The following is a 16,562-nucleotide window of genomic DNA, read 5'->3' as shown; positions in this document are numbered from 1 at the left end:
CACAGAATCCAGGTGTGTGACCTCCTCTCCTGACTTTGCGGGGAGGGGGCCTGCAGGTCTGCCCAGGTACAGGGGTAGGGTCCTCCAAGGGGCTTTCTCAGGGAACGGGGGTCTCTAGGGACAGGAAAAAGGGCTCTAGCTCCTGGATCAAACCTAAAGCCAGCTCCAATGCAGACACGCGCACGCACGCATACGCATACGAACTCACACACAGACATGGACACACATGCAAAGACATTCACATATGCACAAAAACATGTTCATATTCATATACATGCATATGCATGCATTCACATACACTCACATGCTCTCACATTCTCCCACAAACCCAGGAGCAGATGCAAGGATGTCTCAGGGAGCAGGCTCTGTCTGGGACAAGGCGCCCCCACCCCCAAACCAAAATCTCATCCCCCCTCAGGACAGCCTTTCCTCAGCAGCCACTCTGGGCTCACAGCTCTCTGTCTCCAGACTGGACTCATGGCTCCCCTGTCTCCCAGCGGGGCTCACGGCTCCCGTCTCGGGCTGAATGGGGGTCACTCACCGGCCCACGCAGGTCGATGAGCTCCTGCCGCATGTGGGACACCAGCGCTTCCTTGGCCAGCAGGGCACGGTGCAGCCGCTCGTTAAACTCCAGCAGCTCCCCATGCATCTCGGCCACCTGTGACACACCCGAGTGAGGCTCTCTGAGGCCCACCCGTCCTCCCGCCACCAAGGCACCCACACTTTGGACTAGGCCTACCACAATGTGACGAGAGAGGCAATGGACTGACCACACCAGGGAATCTGGGAACCTGCACCTGTCCTGGAAGATGGACCTGGCCTTGTCCTCATGCATTAAAATCAACCAGGATGATTGGCTTTAGACCAATCATACACACACACACACACACACACACACACACACACACACACACACACACACTCTCGGAACACACCAGTCCTCCTTGCTTGCAGCAGGATCGGGATACCACCACCACCCAGTGCCCAGAGTCCCAAATCCCTGGCAGCAGCATGCTCACCTCAGAACACAAAAGACCACCCCTTCCAGAACCCTGCAGAGTCCCTCCACCCCGTTTTATTTAGTTTTGTTTTGTTTTGCAGTGGAAGCCAAGTGCTAAACAATTTGACATAAATGCACGAAACAGCAGAACACCCGGTCACGCACACATTTCCGTGAGCTGTCAAAGACGCCCCCCATTCTCCTCCACAGCCAGAAACCAAGGGGTCTCGCCTCAAGTGGATGGGTGGGGCTTCGAGGAAAAGGAGATAACATGAGGAAATTGGGGTCCAGAGCAGTTGTAAAAATTTAGTGTGTGCGCCCCTGGATATCACCAGCGACCCCAAACCAATTTCACTTTATAAGCACTGAGCAGCCGAGCCATGAAATGCTCTTCTGCCCCCAACCCACCCACTACCTAACAAGGAATCAGGGGGCTCAGCACAAGGCCTCAAGAAGGGAACTAACTGCTCAAAAGTGTGCCCCTCATCATCCCAAGAGAAGCGAGGAGCCACAGCCATGGCTGTTCTCGCCTGACCTTCAACCCTTCATTTTCAAGACCCCATCTGAAGGCACTGAAGCAACAACAAACCAAACAAATTGCCTGAAGGGGCTAGCTGGCTGGGTTGCTATTGCCGCTTCACATAACCCAATGTGGGCCGAGGCCTGGCTGTGTGGTAGAGCCTCCAACTAGCGAGTCAAGGTGTAAAGTTTGCGTGAATGCCATGGAAAGTACTTCTTCACTGGCCAGGAATTGGGTTCGAGGCTTTGGCTGGAGAGAAGCCAGCAGGAAAGAGATAAGTCGGCTAAGTCAGGAGGCTGAGAGGCACCAGGTATCCAACATTCAGAGTCGATTACCCCTGCTGTAGTGTGTTCCTACCCCCTCTGTGGCCCTGGTGCTCCAAGATCAACTCCCCAGAGTAGGAACCTCAGAGGACTCACAAGAAGCTCCCAAGCCTGTTCTCTGTCTGTCTGTCTGTCCGTCTGTCTGTCTCTCTCTCCCTCTCTCTCTCTCTCCCCTTCCCTCCCTCCCTCTCCCACTCTCTCTCTTTCTCCCTCCCTCCTTCCCTCCCTCCCTCCCTTCCTTCTTCCCTCCCTCCCTCCCTCCCTCCCTTCCTTCCTTCCTTCCTTCCTTCCTTCCTTCCTTCCTTCCTTCCTTCCTTCCTTCCTGTCGGCTCCTTAGCAGACATCACTAGTGGATCACCACACCAAACAATCCCAACCCCTCTGCCATGGACTGGCCCCAAAGAGACCATCACCTGGCACTCAGACAGGAAGCCTGGGGCAGGGGCAGTGCTGGGCTCTGCAAGATGAGGTCTTAAGAGACCAGTCCCCTTCCTGACTCTGGAAGCCTTGGGGAGAACAAGCTCCAAAAATAATGTGGCTGCTGAAAGAGCTAAAAGTTGAAGCCTGCAAAAGGTCCAGGAATGACAGTCATGGCCTGCCACAGCGTGCAGAGGTGACAGAGCAGTTTCATCACACTGGCCCCCCATCTCGTCTAAGCACAGCAGGTTTAAGGCTCCTTCAGCACCTCATTAGACACCTGATGAGATGGAATGTCCCTCCAACACCAGCCCCCAAGACTTTCACGAAACTGAGTCTCTCCTGGTCACACATCCTGAGGCCACTTAAGGGGACTTGTCACCTACCAGAACTTGACCAGATGTGGGCAAGACCAGGCCCTCATACTATGCCTGCCCAAATGGCTTCTTCTGAGGCACAGATGTGGCAACCCCCAGGTGGCTGGGACAGGGGTCTCTGACCACGGACCAAGTGGGTCCTGGTCATCACTGTCTCAGGCACAAGATGCTGAAGAGCACATAGGAGTACAATGCTCCCCCTGTCCCAACCTTGGGGTCTCTGGAGCACACAGCAGCTTCAGAAGCCCTGCTAGTGCATCAGCTAATCGGGGTGCTGTCTGCAGGGCAGGGTGCAAAGCTCTACAGACAACAAAAGCAAGCACACAGGAAGTGAGGTATACCCAGCAGTTCCACATCTTCCAGAAATGGAGGAGCAGGTGTGTGTTTGAATCCATCTCCTGGGAAGATGCAGAAAGGCCTCCTAAATTTTTCAGCATTGGCATAATCAGGCTCTGATCCCAGAGACAGTAAGAGACTCTCCACCTGAAGGCATCACAGAACTGCCCACAGCCCAGGACATGAGCTGAAAGCTGAACAGAAGCCCCAACCCTGTAGCAACACACACACACACACACACACACACACACACGTGACACGTGCGCGTGCACACACCCTGGGTGCCTGACGGCAGGACCCAGAGCAGATACATGTCCCCATCTTCCCTGAATGTGCCCCCCAGATGCTCCCGTGGACACCCAGCCCAAACTGGGTTATTCACAGAGACCTGTCCCAGGCAGAAATGAGATGTGCCCATCCAATAATGACAGAGGTCATGGCTAAGGACATGGCCTCTTCCTGCAGACACTCTCAAAGGTGTTTCTGATAGCCCAGGGAGAAGCCTTGTGAGTGGCTGGTGGCCAGCAGCCCACAAGCACCGTGAGGCCCGTAAGAGAGTTGGCAGGGGGTTCAGGATTGACCGGCTGGTGTGTACATATGTCAGAAGGTAAATTTTGCCACTGATCGACTATGTGTCACTTCCAAACTGTCCAAGGGCCCAAATGATAGATAATACAGCGGGAAGGGCCTTTGTCCTGCACACAGCCGATCTAGGCACCATCCCCAGCATTCAGGATCCCTGAGCCTCACCAGGAGTGATTCCTGGGCACACAACCAGGAAGAAGCACTGAGCACCACTGGTTGCAACCAAAAGCAAAAGCAAACCCCCTAAAAAGCAAATCACTCTGGCTGGAAAGTCACTGATTCTCAGAAATGGGGCCAAACAACAGGAGTCAGTCATGTGTGGCCGGGCAGCTCTGATCTTTATCCTCAAACATAAATGCCCTAAAGCCAGGACCGGACAGACAGATACAGTCACACTTACTTACACACATGCAAGCACATATCTCGGCACACACAAGGGCACATGCACATATTCCCAAACTGAAGAGATAGTTCAAGTCACTCTGTTGGTTGTGTCTAAGCCCAGCCAGGTTCCTGATCTCAGAGCCTGCTCTGGCTGCAGCAGGAGTTCCCTCTCCTGGGGCCCTTTATTCTATCTGGGACAGGACCTAGCATGAGCTGTTGGTGCACCAGGCCAACAATAGGCTGTTTTGGGAAGGCATCAAAAAGCAATGACCCTGGAAACCAGCCTTGGGAGACAACTCAAGGCTCTGTTGGCATGAAACCATCTAGCTTCCGGCTCACCACGAGGAGATGGGGACAATCTTACCCCAATCCAACCCAGAGCTTGGCAAAAGCCCAGAGCACCCCTGACCAAGAAGGGGTTCTGGGGCCCCCCTCCTTGCTGTCCCTCAGACAAAACAAAGGGGGAGGGGGAAGGCGTGAAGAAGACAAATTATATTTAAATAGAATCCAGCTGATAAATTAAAAGCACAAACCCAATTCTCTGCAGTTCTCTTGTTCTCAGAAATTGCCAAGACATCAACCTCACCCAAGATAATACACAGGAGCAGGCAAAGCGCTTCCCAAATATTTAATTAATGCATTTGATCTGCTTCGCTGCCCGGGAACAACGGGTCACAGGTGGGAGGAACATGGCTGCGCCTCGACGCGCAAGGCTTGGTTTTATAAGGTGCCTGTCACCACCTTATTATGACTTAAGTGGAGTTTCTCCCCCCACTTATCAGAAATGCGGTTTTTCTACCATCTCCCAAATAACCTTTAAACAAGAGCTGCCAGGATGCATGTAAAAATCCATTGTTAAAAATCCCTTTCACGGGCCCAGAGAGATAGCACAGCGGTGTTTGCCTTGCAAGCAGTCGATCCAGACCTAAGATGGTTGGTTCGAATCCCGGTGTCCCATATGGTCCCCCGTGCCTGCCAGGAGCTATTTCTGGGCAGACAGCCAGGAGGAACCCCTGAGCAACGCCAGGTGTGGCCCAAAAACCAAATAAATAAATAAATAAATAAATAAATAAATAAATAAATAAATAAATAAATAAATAAAAATCCCTTTCACACAGGGCTCAAGCAACAGCACAGTGAGGAGGGTGTTTGCCTTGCACGCAGCCAATCCAGGTTCAATCCCCAACATCTCAAATGGTCCCTCCAGTCTGCCAGAAGTAATTTCTGAGCACAGATCCAGGAGTAAACCCTGAGCACTGCCAGGTGGGGCCCAAATGCATATTAAAAAAAAAATTTTCCAAAGCAGTTAACTTTTCCCTTCCCATCCATGTGGTCCAGACCCTTCCTCTCAGGCACTTTCCTTTTGTTGGATGAAGACCCACTCCTGTGCCATGTGCCACAACCATGGTGCTCCAACAAGGTGGTAATGCTTCCTGGGCTTCAGGAGACCTCTTGGGCTTCCAGGCTCCTCCCCTTATCAAGTGAGTACAGAGCTACAGGAAGGGGAGTTGGCACCAGCAAGAGCAGAACTGTGCCAAGGAGGAACTGGAGAATGCCACAGGGTGTAGCCCTGCAGGTACCCGACCTAGGTTTCTTCTCCAAACACACAAACTAACTCTCTCTCTCTCTCTCTCTCTCTCTCTCTCTCTCTCTCTCTCTCTCTCTCTCTCTCTCTCTCTCTCTCTCTCTCACACACACACACACACACACACACACACACACATACACACACACACACACCACACTAGTGTCTCCTGCCTGGATAGTCCTGGTGCCCCCAACATCCAGGCCCAAATGAGCACCCCTCAACCAGCAGGTTGTCTGAGAATCACTAAACCCCTCATGGGGGCTCAGATTAAGCCAAGTCCAGAAATGGGAATAACAAAACATCTCTGGGTGTTTATTACTGTCACCAGGAAACCCAGAGGAGCTGCGGCTGGCTGAGCCAGTGGTGTGGAGATGGACCAGAGGCCAGAGGGACAGGTCAAACCTTGGGGTGACATCACACAGAGGGAGTGACTGGTGGGGCCTCACCAGCTCTCCTGGCCCTGAAAGCTCAGCAATGGGAGCCTCGGTGATTAGGACAAGGGATCCCTGGGACTGTTGTGTCTCAGCTCTGGGTGATGTGCATGGCCTCCACAACCATTGCAGAGGCATGAGAGGTAGTACAGAGGGGGGGTCGGAGGGACTAGATGCCCAGCATCACCTGTGCCATCGCCTCCTCTGTCAGGTCTATCTCCATCACCTCCCCTCTTCCATCAGGACCATCTCTATCACCTCAGTCTCCATCACCTCACCTCCTCCTCCATCAGAGCCATCTTCGTCACCTCCTCCCCACCCATCAACACTTCCACCAGGCCCTCCATCAATCTCTCCTCCCCCATCAACAGCCCCTTCCATTACCATCGCCTCCCCCATCAGTCTGTGCTAACAAGACATTTATTACTTAAGGGTGGGGGAGCTTGTTCCTACATTTCTTATTCAATCAAAAGGCAAAGACTTTCCAGAAAAGGAGCAATAGTACAGCAGGTAGGGTTCTTGCCTTGCATGTGGCCCACCTTGGTTCCATCTCTAGCATCCCATTCAGTTCTCAATGCTCTGTCAAAGCCAAGAGTGACCCCTGAGCATTACCCAACGTGGCCCCTAAAACCCAGAATATAAGACTTTTCCAGCACTTATCACATGACTGCCACGGCCCAGTAAGCAACTCAAGAACTGAACTTTTTCTACCCTGAGTCCTGACTTCCCTTCTCTGACACTTGTCAGCTGGGAAGTTACACATCAGCTCCCCACCAGGGAGGGGGCTCAAAGGATCCATGTATGCACCTCACGCACACACTTGAAATTCTCCTTCCTACTGCTCTCAAGTCATCAGAATGCTGAAATAACCAGATTTTTTTATAGTATCACACTATGATAATTGATGTTTGTAATTACGGTCTTGAGGCTCCGCAAGTTCCTTAACTGCCTCCTAAATTATCAAAGATCAAATTATGTTCAGTTGCATGTTAGTGTTAAGTGTATTTTAATTATATTCTCATTCTTGGAAAATTAGTAACCCACACGACTGAAATCGATGATCATGGCAGCTTTGTGAAGAAAACATTCTGGATCAAGCTCAGCATTCCAGAATGTTCTTGCAAAACCTGCCATCATCACTCTGGGTAAGTGAGAATTTATCATTCAAATCCTCCCTCTCTCTTTCCCAAGAAAACCTATGGTCCTGGGTGAACAGGTGCTTTGTGGACTGGCCTGAGATAATTCACCAAAGCAAGAGGTGTAGGAGGAGGTAGGAGAAGAGGGGCAGTAAGAACTGAAATGGGCCTCAAGGTCCCCCCTTCAGCTGAGATGAACCCACCTAACTTCCCCAGAAGCCAACACAAGGAAGATAGCAAGATCCACAACCACACTGAGCATCCTAAGGCCTTAGTTACTGCATAGTGAAATTCCTGGCCATAGAGCTCACTAGAGGAAATTCAAGTGGCCTGTCTGTCCACAAAGGCAGTGCAGCAAAGCCTAGAACTCACAGACATGTGCAATGTCTGAGACTGTTGCGAGTTGGTGAAGGTGAAACGAGAAGCTGCCTGAGCTCAGAGCAGCTCCACATTAAATTCTAAGTCTATTTCGAGCTTTGAGAAGGATTCATTGCACTTGAGGCCATCTAGGGAGAGAAAATAGAGTCACAACCATTAGGTCTGAGCCACATGGGCCTTGCCCATCTGGGGCATACATGACCTTGGCCTATGAAGAAGGTCAGGGCATTAGTTTGGGGGGAGGGGAGGGAGGTATGGGAAAGGGAGGGAGAGAGAGAGAGAGAGAGAGAGAGAGAGAGAGAAGGCTGGTGAGGACAGAGCAAAGGCAGAGGTGGACTCTGGGGCTGATGGCCACAGAGAGAGAGAGAGAGAGAGAGAGAGAGAGAGAGAGAGAGAGAGAGAGAGAAGGCTGGTGAGGACAGAGCAAAGGCAGAGGTGGACTCTGGGGCTGATGGCCACAGTCATGTCCAGATTCAACATCCACTGACCCAGTTCCCCCTGGGCATGTGTGAGTTTCTTCTAAACCTCAGTTTTAACACCCATAGGAAATGGGCAACATCAGGCAACATCATGAGGCTAGGAGAAAGAGTCCCTAGCTCCTGCAGATGGACTTTGCATTACCATACCCTGGGGCACAAAGGGGGTCACCTGAAACCAAAGAGGCCCAAGAGCACTGGACACATGAAACAGAAACCTCATGGGATCTCTTCAAAAATGACATTTCAGGGACTGGAGTTATCATAGCACAACAGCAGGGAGGGCATTTGCCTTATATGCAGCTGATCTGGGTTCAATTTCCAGCATCCTATATGGTCTCCTGAGCCCACCAAGAGTGATTCCTGAGTGTAGAAGTTGGCAATGCAGCACAAGTAAATCCAGTTCAGATTCTGCACATACTCATCCGTAGGTTCCAACCCCTCACTATGTAAACCCAGGCCTTGTTGACTGTAACATCCTCACCAGAGGAAAATAACTCGATAATAAATCCAGCAGAAAATAAATTGATAACAAACCCCCTATAACCTGGACCTCTAGGGTGGATAACCCTAGTGCCCCAGGCATTGCCCTAGGAATCTGTTCCAACCAGAAATAGGAACACAGTATTGCACCCCTATAGGTGAGACTATGGATCCGGCACTGACATCAGCTGCTGTAATGAGGTACCTGGCTTTTTCTCACCTTTTCTTTTTCACACAGGGCAGTCCTTGTGTTATTAAAGATATTGAGCAAAATACCTTGGGCAGGAGAGATAATACAGGTTTAAGGAGCTTGCCTTGCACATGACTGACCTAGGCATGATTCCTGACACCACTTGGGTTCCCCCAAGCTACCAGGAGTGAATCACAGAGCAAAAGCATGAGTAAGAAGTGGCCCATACCCCCTCCTAGGGATATAAGAAGGCTCCATCTGCCTTTGCTTCATACCAGCTTTGATTTTTCCATAATAAAAGATTTAAGGAACAACAGAGAGACTGTGAAAAATAAAAGTGTATTGGCACTACAGACAATGACCTGGATTAGACAACCTAGTTTGCCTGGAGCCTAGAGTTGGTCTTATGCCAGGAAACTTCAGGGGTAGGGTCTCCTTGTATTTAGGCCAAGGCTAAGGAAAACCTTTCCATGTCCCTCATATTTTGGTGGGCCTATGCAAACAATAATTGCCACTCTAACACCGTTTTTACTGTGCTCCTTTGACTCTAATCCTTAAGATAAACAACCCACTTAAATTTTTGAGGTTAACTTAAACTAATGTGCATGTGCATAGAAATGTAAAAAAGTACTTTGCCTTCAATGTTTAAGGAGTTACATAAGTTTTATGGCTTTAGATTGCTTTGTGTGCTGCTAAGAAATATTATGTACTACAATCTGGGGACTTGAGGGACAAAGTACATGGGTTCTGTTTTATTTTTCTTAATGTTCTTTGACTGAAAGTTCAAAGTTAAGATATCAGCAATGGAACTACTGAGAATTCTGTTTATGGGTGATTGTCCTTCCACTGTAACTTTACCCTGTCCTCTTTCTTTGCATTTTTGTTCTCATAATAAAAAATAAAAAATTAATTAAAAAAATAATGATAGGGCCCGGAGAGATAGCACAGTGGCGTTTGCCTCGCAAGCAGCCGATCCAGGACCAAAGGTGGTTGGTTCAAATCCCAGTGTCCCATATGGTCCCCCGTGCCTGCCAGGAGTTATTTCTGAGCAGACAGCCAGGAGTAACCCCTGAGCACTGCCGGGTGTGGCCCAAAAAAAAAAAAAAAACCAAAAAAATAAAAAATAAATAATGATAGTGAAAAAAAGAGATTTAAGGGACTCCCCAAAGAGAAATAGTACAGCAGGTAGGGTGCAAGGGAGAAGTGGATGTAGTTTAATCCTGGCGCCCCACTTGGTCCCTGGAGTACCACCACCAGGAGTGATTCCTGAATGCAAAGCCAGGAGGAAACCTTAAGAATCACCCAACCAGAAAAATAAAAAAGGAGCTTTAAAAAACAATATTTTACGGGGGTGGTTAAAAAAAAACAATATTTTAGTGTCCCTTGGGGGTTCTGCCATGGTCATCACCAACACAGCTAGTAGAAAGAGAAAGCCATCAAACCGGGGCCTGGTAGGTGGCGCTGGAGGTAAGGTGTCTGCCTTGCAAGCGCTAGCCAAGGAAGGACCGCGGTTCGATCCCCCGGCGTCCCATATGGTCCCCCCAAGCCAGGGGTGATTTCTGAGCACATAGCCAGGAGTAACCCCTGAGCGTCAAACGGGTGTGGCCCAAAAACCAAAAAAAAAAAAAAAAAAAAAAAAAAAAAGAAAGCCATCAAACCGTCCTCTCTTTCAGGGCACTACATGCACAAGGGAGAACCAACCATTCCCCTTAAACAACAGAAGAGCCACTCGGCTCTCATCACTCAGCATCCTATGATTTAAAAGAAAAAGTTCCATTTTTGAGCCTCGGTTTAGCATGGATCCTGCCTCGAGTTGCTGTGTATTCTCTGGAAGTTTTTTTTGTGTGAGGATGACTTCTCGGGTGCACTGAGTGCCCGTTTCTAAAGTCACTGCAGTGGGGTGACACTCCCACGGCCCCCCACTGCTTCCGGACGTGCTGCCTTCTAGTAAAATGCAAAGCACATGTACAGCCACCTACAGGCGTGATTATGAATATATGTGTGTATCTATTTTTCATGCCAGCTTGATGCTTAAGCTTACGCGTCCATTAATAGTCACTGTGCCATCATAATAAGAATTAATGTGGCCAATACACACCATTTAGTCTGCCCAGGAGCAGAAAAACTCAATGCCCTTCCACATTTATCAGTGATAAGTATTGGATAATGTGAGGCCAGAGGGGGACGAATGGGCACCAGTTGGTGGTGTGCCGAGTGAGCCAGTGTGAGGGGCCCTGGAGGAAATGAGATGACAAGGAAGAGCGTCACTGAGTGAGGTGTCAGGCACACATGTAGCCATCAGGAGTCAGGCCAGGCGCTGTAGGGAGGGAAAGTCATGGATTGTCCCCAGAGGTCAGAGAAACTGCCAAAGTCACCCAGGAGGAAACTGTGGTTCCAGGGGGAACGTGGGCCTCAATGGTCTCCCCAAAACACAGAGCACCAGTGAACTGCTACCATCATGCACGGATATAGTTACGACTACCCACCAAACATTTCTGTCTGCTGTAGGACGCTGGAGTTGAACCCCAGCTCTACATCACACAACGCCTGAATGGAATGGTAGCCCCCAAAGCAGAAACACCCTGAGGGGCACAGTTTCTCCTTCAGGAGCGGCCCATTTGCCAGTGAGAGTCACTATGGTACAGGGGAAAAACTCGAAGAGACCCCTGCATGTGGTTGCACACACACACACACACACACACACACACAAATAAGCATACACCATAGCCCCCGGGTGAGCCCCAGCCTCCTCCCCCACCAGGCTTTCTGGGAAGGCACAAAATTGTTCCTACTACAAAAAAAAAAAAGATCACTAGGGACTGAGTGACAGCACTGCAGAGAGGGCTTTTCCCTTGTATGAGGCCAATCCAGGTTCAACCCCCAGCATTCCACAGGATGCCTCAAGCCTGCCAAAAGTGATTTTGTGCACAGAGCCTGGAGAAACCCGTAGGCACCAAAGATGTGGCCCAAAACAACAACAACAAATCATTAATGAAGAAAAAAAAAAAAAAAAAAACAATCTCTGGGTCTCGAAAAATAGTGAGAAATATGTCTTATCTTACATGCTGTTGACCCAGATTCAATCCCTAGCACCCCGTACAGTCCCAATAACACAACCAGGAGTGATTTCTGAGCACAGACAGGTAGTGCTTACTTACTTAGTAAGTAACTATGCTAATTTAGTAAGCCCTGAGAACAGCCTGGATTGGCACCAAAACAATACAAAAATGAAAAACAGCAAAAGACCCAAAACACTAATCTTTGAAAAAACTAAGGTACAAAGTTAGGAATCAACAAATATCCAGAGGACAGACTGCTTTTAGCTGGGAGGAACCATGACCAGGAACTACTATAAGCACTATGGTAAATCAGAGACCTCACAAAGATGAGAAAGAGATAAACCAACTCCAATACATAAATGAACCCAAGCACATTTCTACTGGGTCCTTTGACCATACGCCATTGGTCCCTACAGGCAATCCTGATTAACATGTCTGGAATGTAACCCCAGACCCCCAAGAGAAAATGCATCTCATCCAAATGGTCTCACCTAGCAGTCAGTACCAAGTTATACGATTTTTGCTCCAGTTTCTAAGATCTCAGACCCCAGTGCAATGGTGGCAACCCATATTTAAGGCTCTGCAGGCAGGTTTTCTCAAGAATGTCCCTGCCACTGGGCCCACATGCCTGAACCTCTGATTTCAGAAGTGCCCTGACTCTGCCCAGTGCTTCCTTCCTACCATTCTATGTGAGAGGGTACAGGGCACCTGTTAGCCTCTATGCAGCACAGTTTCCTCATGGCCAGGCCCACACACCATGCCCCACAAGCCTTACCTCAATGAGCTTCCTCTCGTAAGAACTGGCCAGCTCTTCTGCCACTTCCCCTGGCTTTTGTTCAGAGACTGGGACTTCGCTGTCCACATTCCAATGACTGGGAACAACTTAGGAAAAAGATAAAAACAACTCATCAGCATTTTTTGGGGGGGTGGGGGTGACACAACCCAAAGGAGCTCAGGGATTACTCCTCGCTGTATACTCAGAAATCACTCCTATACAGTTTAGGAGACCTTAGGGATGCCGGGAACCTCACCTGGTTCAAACACATGCCCAACGATATTTATATTTGGGGGAGAGCACACTCAGTGACGCTCATGGGTTACTCCTGGCTATGTGCTCAGAAATAGCTCCTAGCTTGGGGAACTATATGAGACACCGAGGGATCGGACCGTGATCCGTTCTAGGCTAACACGGGCAAGGCAGAAGCCTTATCACTTGCGCCACCGCTCCAGTCGCATGTGACACCACTCTGGCCTCCCAACAGTATTTTTTTGAGGGTTTATTTTGGGGGGTGGTCACACCTGGCAGTGCTCAAGGGTTATTCCTGGCTCCAGGCTCAGAAATTGCTCCTGGCAGGCATGGGGGACCATATGGGACTCCGGGATTCAAACCGATGACCTCCTGCATGAAAGGCAAGTGCCTTACCTCCATGCTATCTCTCCGGCCCCTCCAACAGTATTTTAATAGCAATCAAATTTAGTCCCTGACTTAGTCTCTAGTTGACTGAACATTGACCATTCACCCCTGATCATGGATACCATCTATGGAAACAAACAGGGTTTTCTATACCAACAGCAGGAACATAAATTCTACCAAGAAAGGCCCCACTATTGCCATGTCACTGACTTACTCCAAAGACAGTTCTTATGGCACCCTGACAACTGAGCAACAGCAACAGTCTGCTTTTAGGGCAGGATTCTCTGCAAAACTAACTGGTGGTGAAATGGAACCAGAAGACACTATACACCACCCGGGTCTTTGACATAGGACCTATACAGAAACCAGGATCTATAACTACCCAAACCTGGCAGCAACAACTGTGATGGTGAAGAGCTGTTACTGGGACCACAGAGAATGACTATGAGGTTGGACAACCTAGTATGCCTGGAGCCTGGAGTTGGTCTTATGCCAAAATATTTCAGGGGTGGGCCCGGAGAGATAGCACAGCGGCGTTTGCCTTGCAAGCAGCCGATCCAGGATCAAAGGTGGTTGGTTCGAATCCCGGTGTCCCATATGGTCCCCCGTGCCTGCCAGGAGCTATTTCTGAGCAGACAGCCAGGAGTAAGCCCTGAGCAACGCCGGGTGTGGCCCAAAAACCAAAAACCAAAAACCAAAAAAAAAAAAAAAAAATATTTCAGGGGTAAAGTCTCCCTGTTTTTAGGCTAAAGGTTTTTCTTCCATATTTTGCTGTACCTATGCAAAAAACAACTGCCACACAACACATCTATTTTTTTCGTGTATATCCCATCTTTGAAAAAAAAAGGAGTGTACTAAAACTTCTGCTATTGTACTAATGACTTTATTGGTGATACAATAATTTTCACGAATATAACAGCTAATGAACTCTCTCCTCTTCTTTTTCAATTTCTTTTAGATTCTCTATTTTCTTTCTATTTTTTAATAACTACGCTTTCTGTCATCCTGAAACAAATGTATTATGATCAGTTTTGTCAATTATGTGCTACATTTTTTTAAATAAATAAATTTTAAAAATAAAAAATAATTGAGTCCCTGAAACAATAAAGAGCAGGCTCTGCTGAGTATCAGAAACCAGGAGCTGTCTACACAGGTCTCTCTGGGGTTTTCTTGTTGTTGTGTTGCTGCTGCTGCTGCTGCTGCTGCTGTTTTTTTTGGCCACATGTGGCAATGTTCAGCAGTCACTCCTGGTGGTGCTCTAAGGACCATATGGGACACAGGGAACCATGTGCAGAGCAAGAAGCCTCCCTGCTATATTGTCACTCTAGTTCCCAAAGCCTATTTTTGGTTTTTTTTTGTGTTTTGTATTTAGGCCACCAATACTCAGGGATTACTCCTGACTCTGAGCTCAGGAAAATCATTCCTGCTAGTGCTCAGGGAACTATATGGGATGATGGGGATGGAACCCAGATAGACCATGAACAGAGCAAGCGCCCTCCTGTGGTATGCTATGTCTCTGGCCACCAGGGCCTATTTTTGAAGCTGCACAGGTGAGCCCACCTGAGCCTCCCACCAGAGAGAGATGCTATAATTAGTGGGGGAGCAGCCCCCGCAAACCTTGGGAGAAGCGTGACAGCTCTGGTTTCCAATTAATCAACAGTGACAAATGGTGAGAACGTGACTAGGGAGGCCCAGTTTCGACTTCTGTGGGAGACTTGTGCAAGGGGGTGGGGGAAGGCACCCCAGCATCCAGCACCCCTCCTGGGCTCTCCTCAGACACTCCTGCTCCAAGGTGAAGCCAGGGCCCAGGGAAGATGCTGCTGCTCCCACTGGGCCACACTAGGCTGGCATCTCTCCCCGAAATTGGTGTATGTCTGATTGGCCCGCAAACCCCTGCACCCCCCACATGCCCATGGCCAATGAATGGCTCAGAGAGCATCTCACAGTGACTTAAGAAAACTGGGGCACAGACTCTTGGTACAGACAAGGGGCTCCTACCCTTCTCCCACCTGGGGCTGAAACTGGCTCCAAGGCCCACAGGCACACTGGCCAGTCTGACAGTGGAAGCGATGAAGGAGCCTTAAAGAGAGGTGGAGAGAAGAAGTGGACAGACGAGCACGCAACTGTTACACACACTCAGGTTATAGCATCCCAGTCCTGTAAATTCCCTCTCTGCCCAGCAAGGCCTCCCAGCTCAGAACCCACATATTAGGGACTGGAGAGGTGGCACAGTGGGGAGGGCGCTTGCCCTGTACATGGTTGACCCCATATGATCCTCTGAGCACCACCAGAAGTAAACTCTGAGCAGAGCTAGGTTTAAGCCCTGAGCAACAACAGATGTGGCACCAAAAAAAGAAAAAAATTGGGGGCCAGAGCAGTGGCTCAGTGGTGGGGCATGGCTGATCTAGGACAGGCCATGGTTTGATCCCCCAGAGTCCCATATGGTCCCCCGAGCCAGGAACAATTTCAGAGCACATAGCCAGGAGTGACCCCTGAGTGTCACCGGGTGTGGCCCAAAAACAAAAAATGAAGAAAAATCAGTGAGTTTTAGTGGTGCTTGGATCCAGGGAAGGCAGGGTCAATGTTCCACCTTTGTTTACAACATAGATGCCCAGGGACCTCACCAAGGCCAGATTAAAAGTTTCAGTAGATGGGCCCGGAGAGATAGCACAGCGGCGTTTGCCTTGCAAGCAGCCGATCCAGGACCAAAGGTGGTTGGTTCGAATCCCGGTGTCCCATATGGTCCCCCGTGCCTGCCAGGAGCTATTTCTGAGCAGACAGCCAGGAGTAACCCCTGAGCAACGCCAGGTGTGGCCCAAAAACCAAAAAAAAAAAAAAAAAAGTTTCAGTAGCGGCTGAAGTGATAGCACAGTGAGGCTGGAGTTTGCCTTGCATGTGGCCACTCAGGTTTGATCCCTGGAACCCCATATGGTCCTCTGAACTTGATAGAAGTAATTCTGAAATGCAGAGCCAGAAGTAACCCCGGAGCACCATCAGGTGTGGCAGAAAAGAAAAGAGGAGGAAAAGAGGAAGGAAGGAAGGAAGGAAGGAAGGAAGGAAGGAAGGAAGGAAGGAAGGAAGGAAGGAAGGAAGGAAGGAAGGAAGGAAGGAAGGAAGGAAGGAAGGAAGGAAGGAAGGAAGGAAGGAGGGAGGGAGGGAAGGAGGGAGGGAGGGAGGGAGGGAGGGAGGGAGGGAGGGAGGGAGGGAGGGAGGGAGGAAGAAAAGGAGGGAGGAAGGAAGAAGGAAGGGAAGGAGAGAAGGAAGGAGAGAAGGAGGGAGAGAGGGAAAGTTTCACCCAACAACTGGGAATCCCCTTGAATACCCCCGCCGCACGTTTTATGGTATCACAACCAGGATCCTAGTTAATTATTCTTAAATATGACCTAATAGAAGGGAGTTCTTGTAATTAACCTAATAGAACGCAGCCTTAGGCACCCACCAAGGATTCTCTGGCCGATTCTTTCG

At 49.4% G+C, this 16,562-nt stretch overlaps 1 protein-coding gene across 1 annotated transcript in view; it reads right to left on the bottom strand.

The window, feature by feature from the left end:
- Window positions 1–16,562, bottom strand: part of SNX29 (sorting nexin 29) — a 97,492-nt gene that overhangs the window by 17,252 nt on the left and 63,678 nt on the right. The window contains exons 15-16 of the mRNA XM_049768550.1: window positions 12,459–12,565; window positions 542–658 (exon numbers count right to left, since the gene is read on the bottom strand). Of these exons, the coding sequence (XP_049624507.1) occupies window positions 542–658; window positions 12,459–12,565 (224 nt within the window). The remainder of the gene's footprint in view (window positions 1–541; window positions 659–12,458; window positions 12,566–16,562) is intronic.

The sequence above is a fragment of the Suncus etruscus genome, chromosome 2 (assembly GCF_024139225.1).
Source record: "Suncus etruscus isolate mSunEtr1 chromosome 2, mSunEtr1.pri.cur, whole genome shotgun sequence".
NCBI classification, from domain to species: Eukaryota; Metazoa; Chordata; class Mammalia; order Eulipotyphla; family Soricidae; genus Suncus; species Suncus etruscus.
This window is presented reverse-complemented; position numbering and strand designations above follow the sequence as displayed.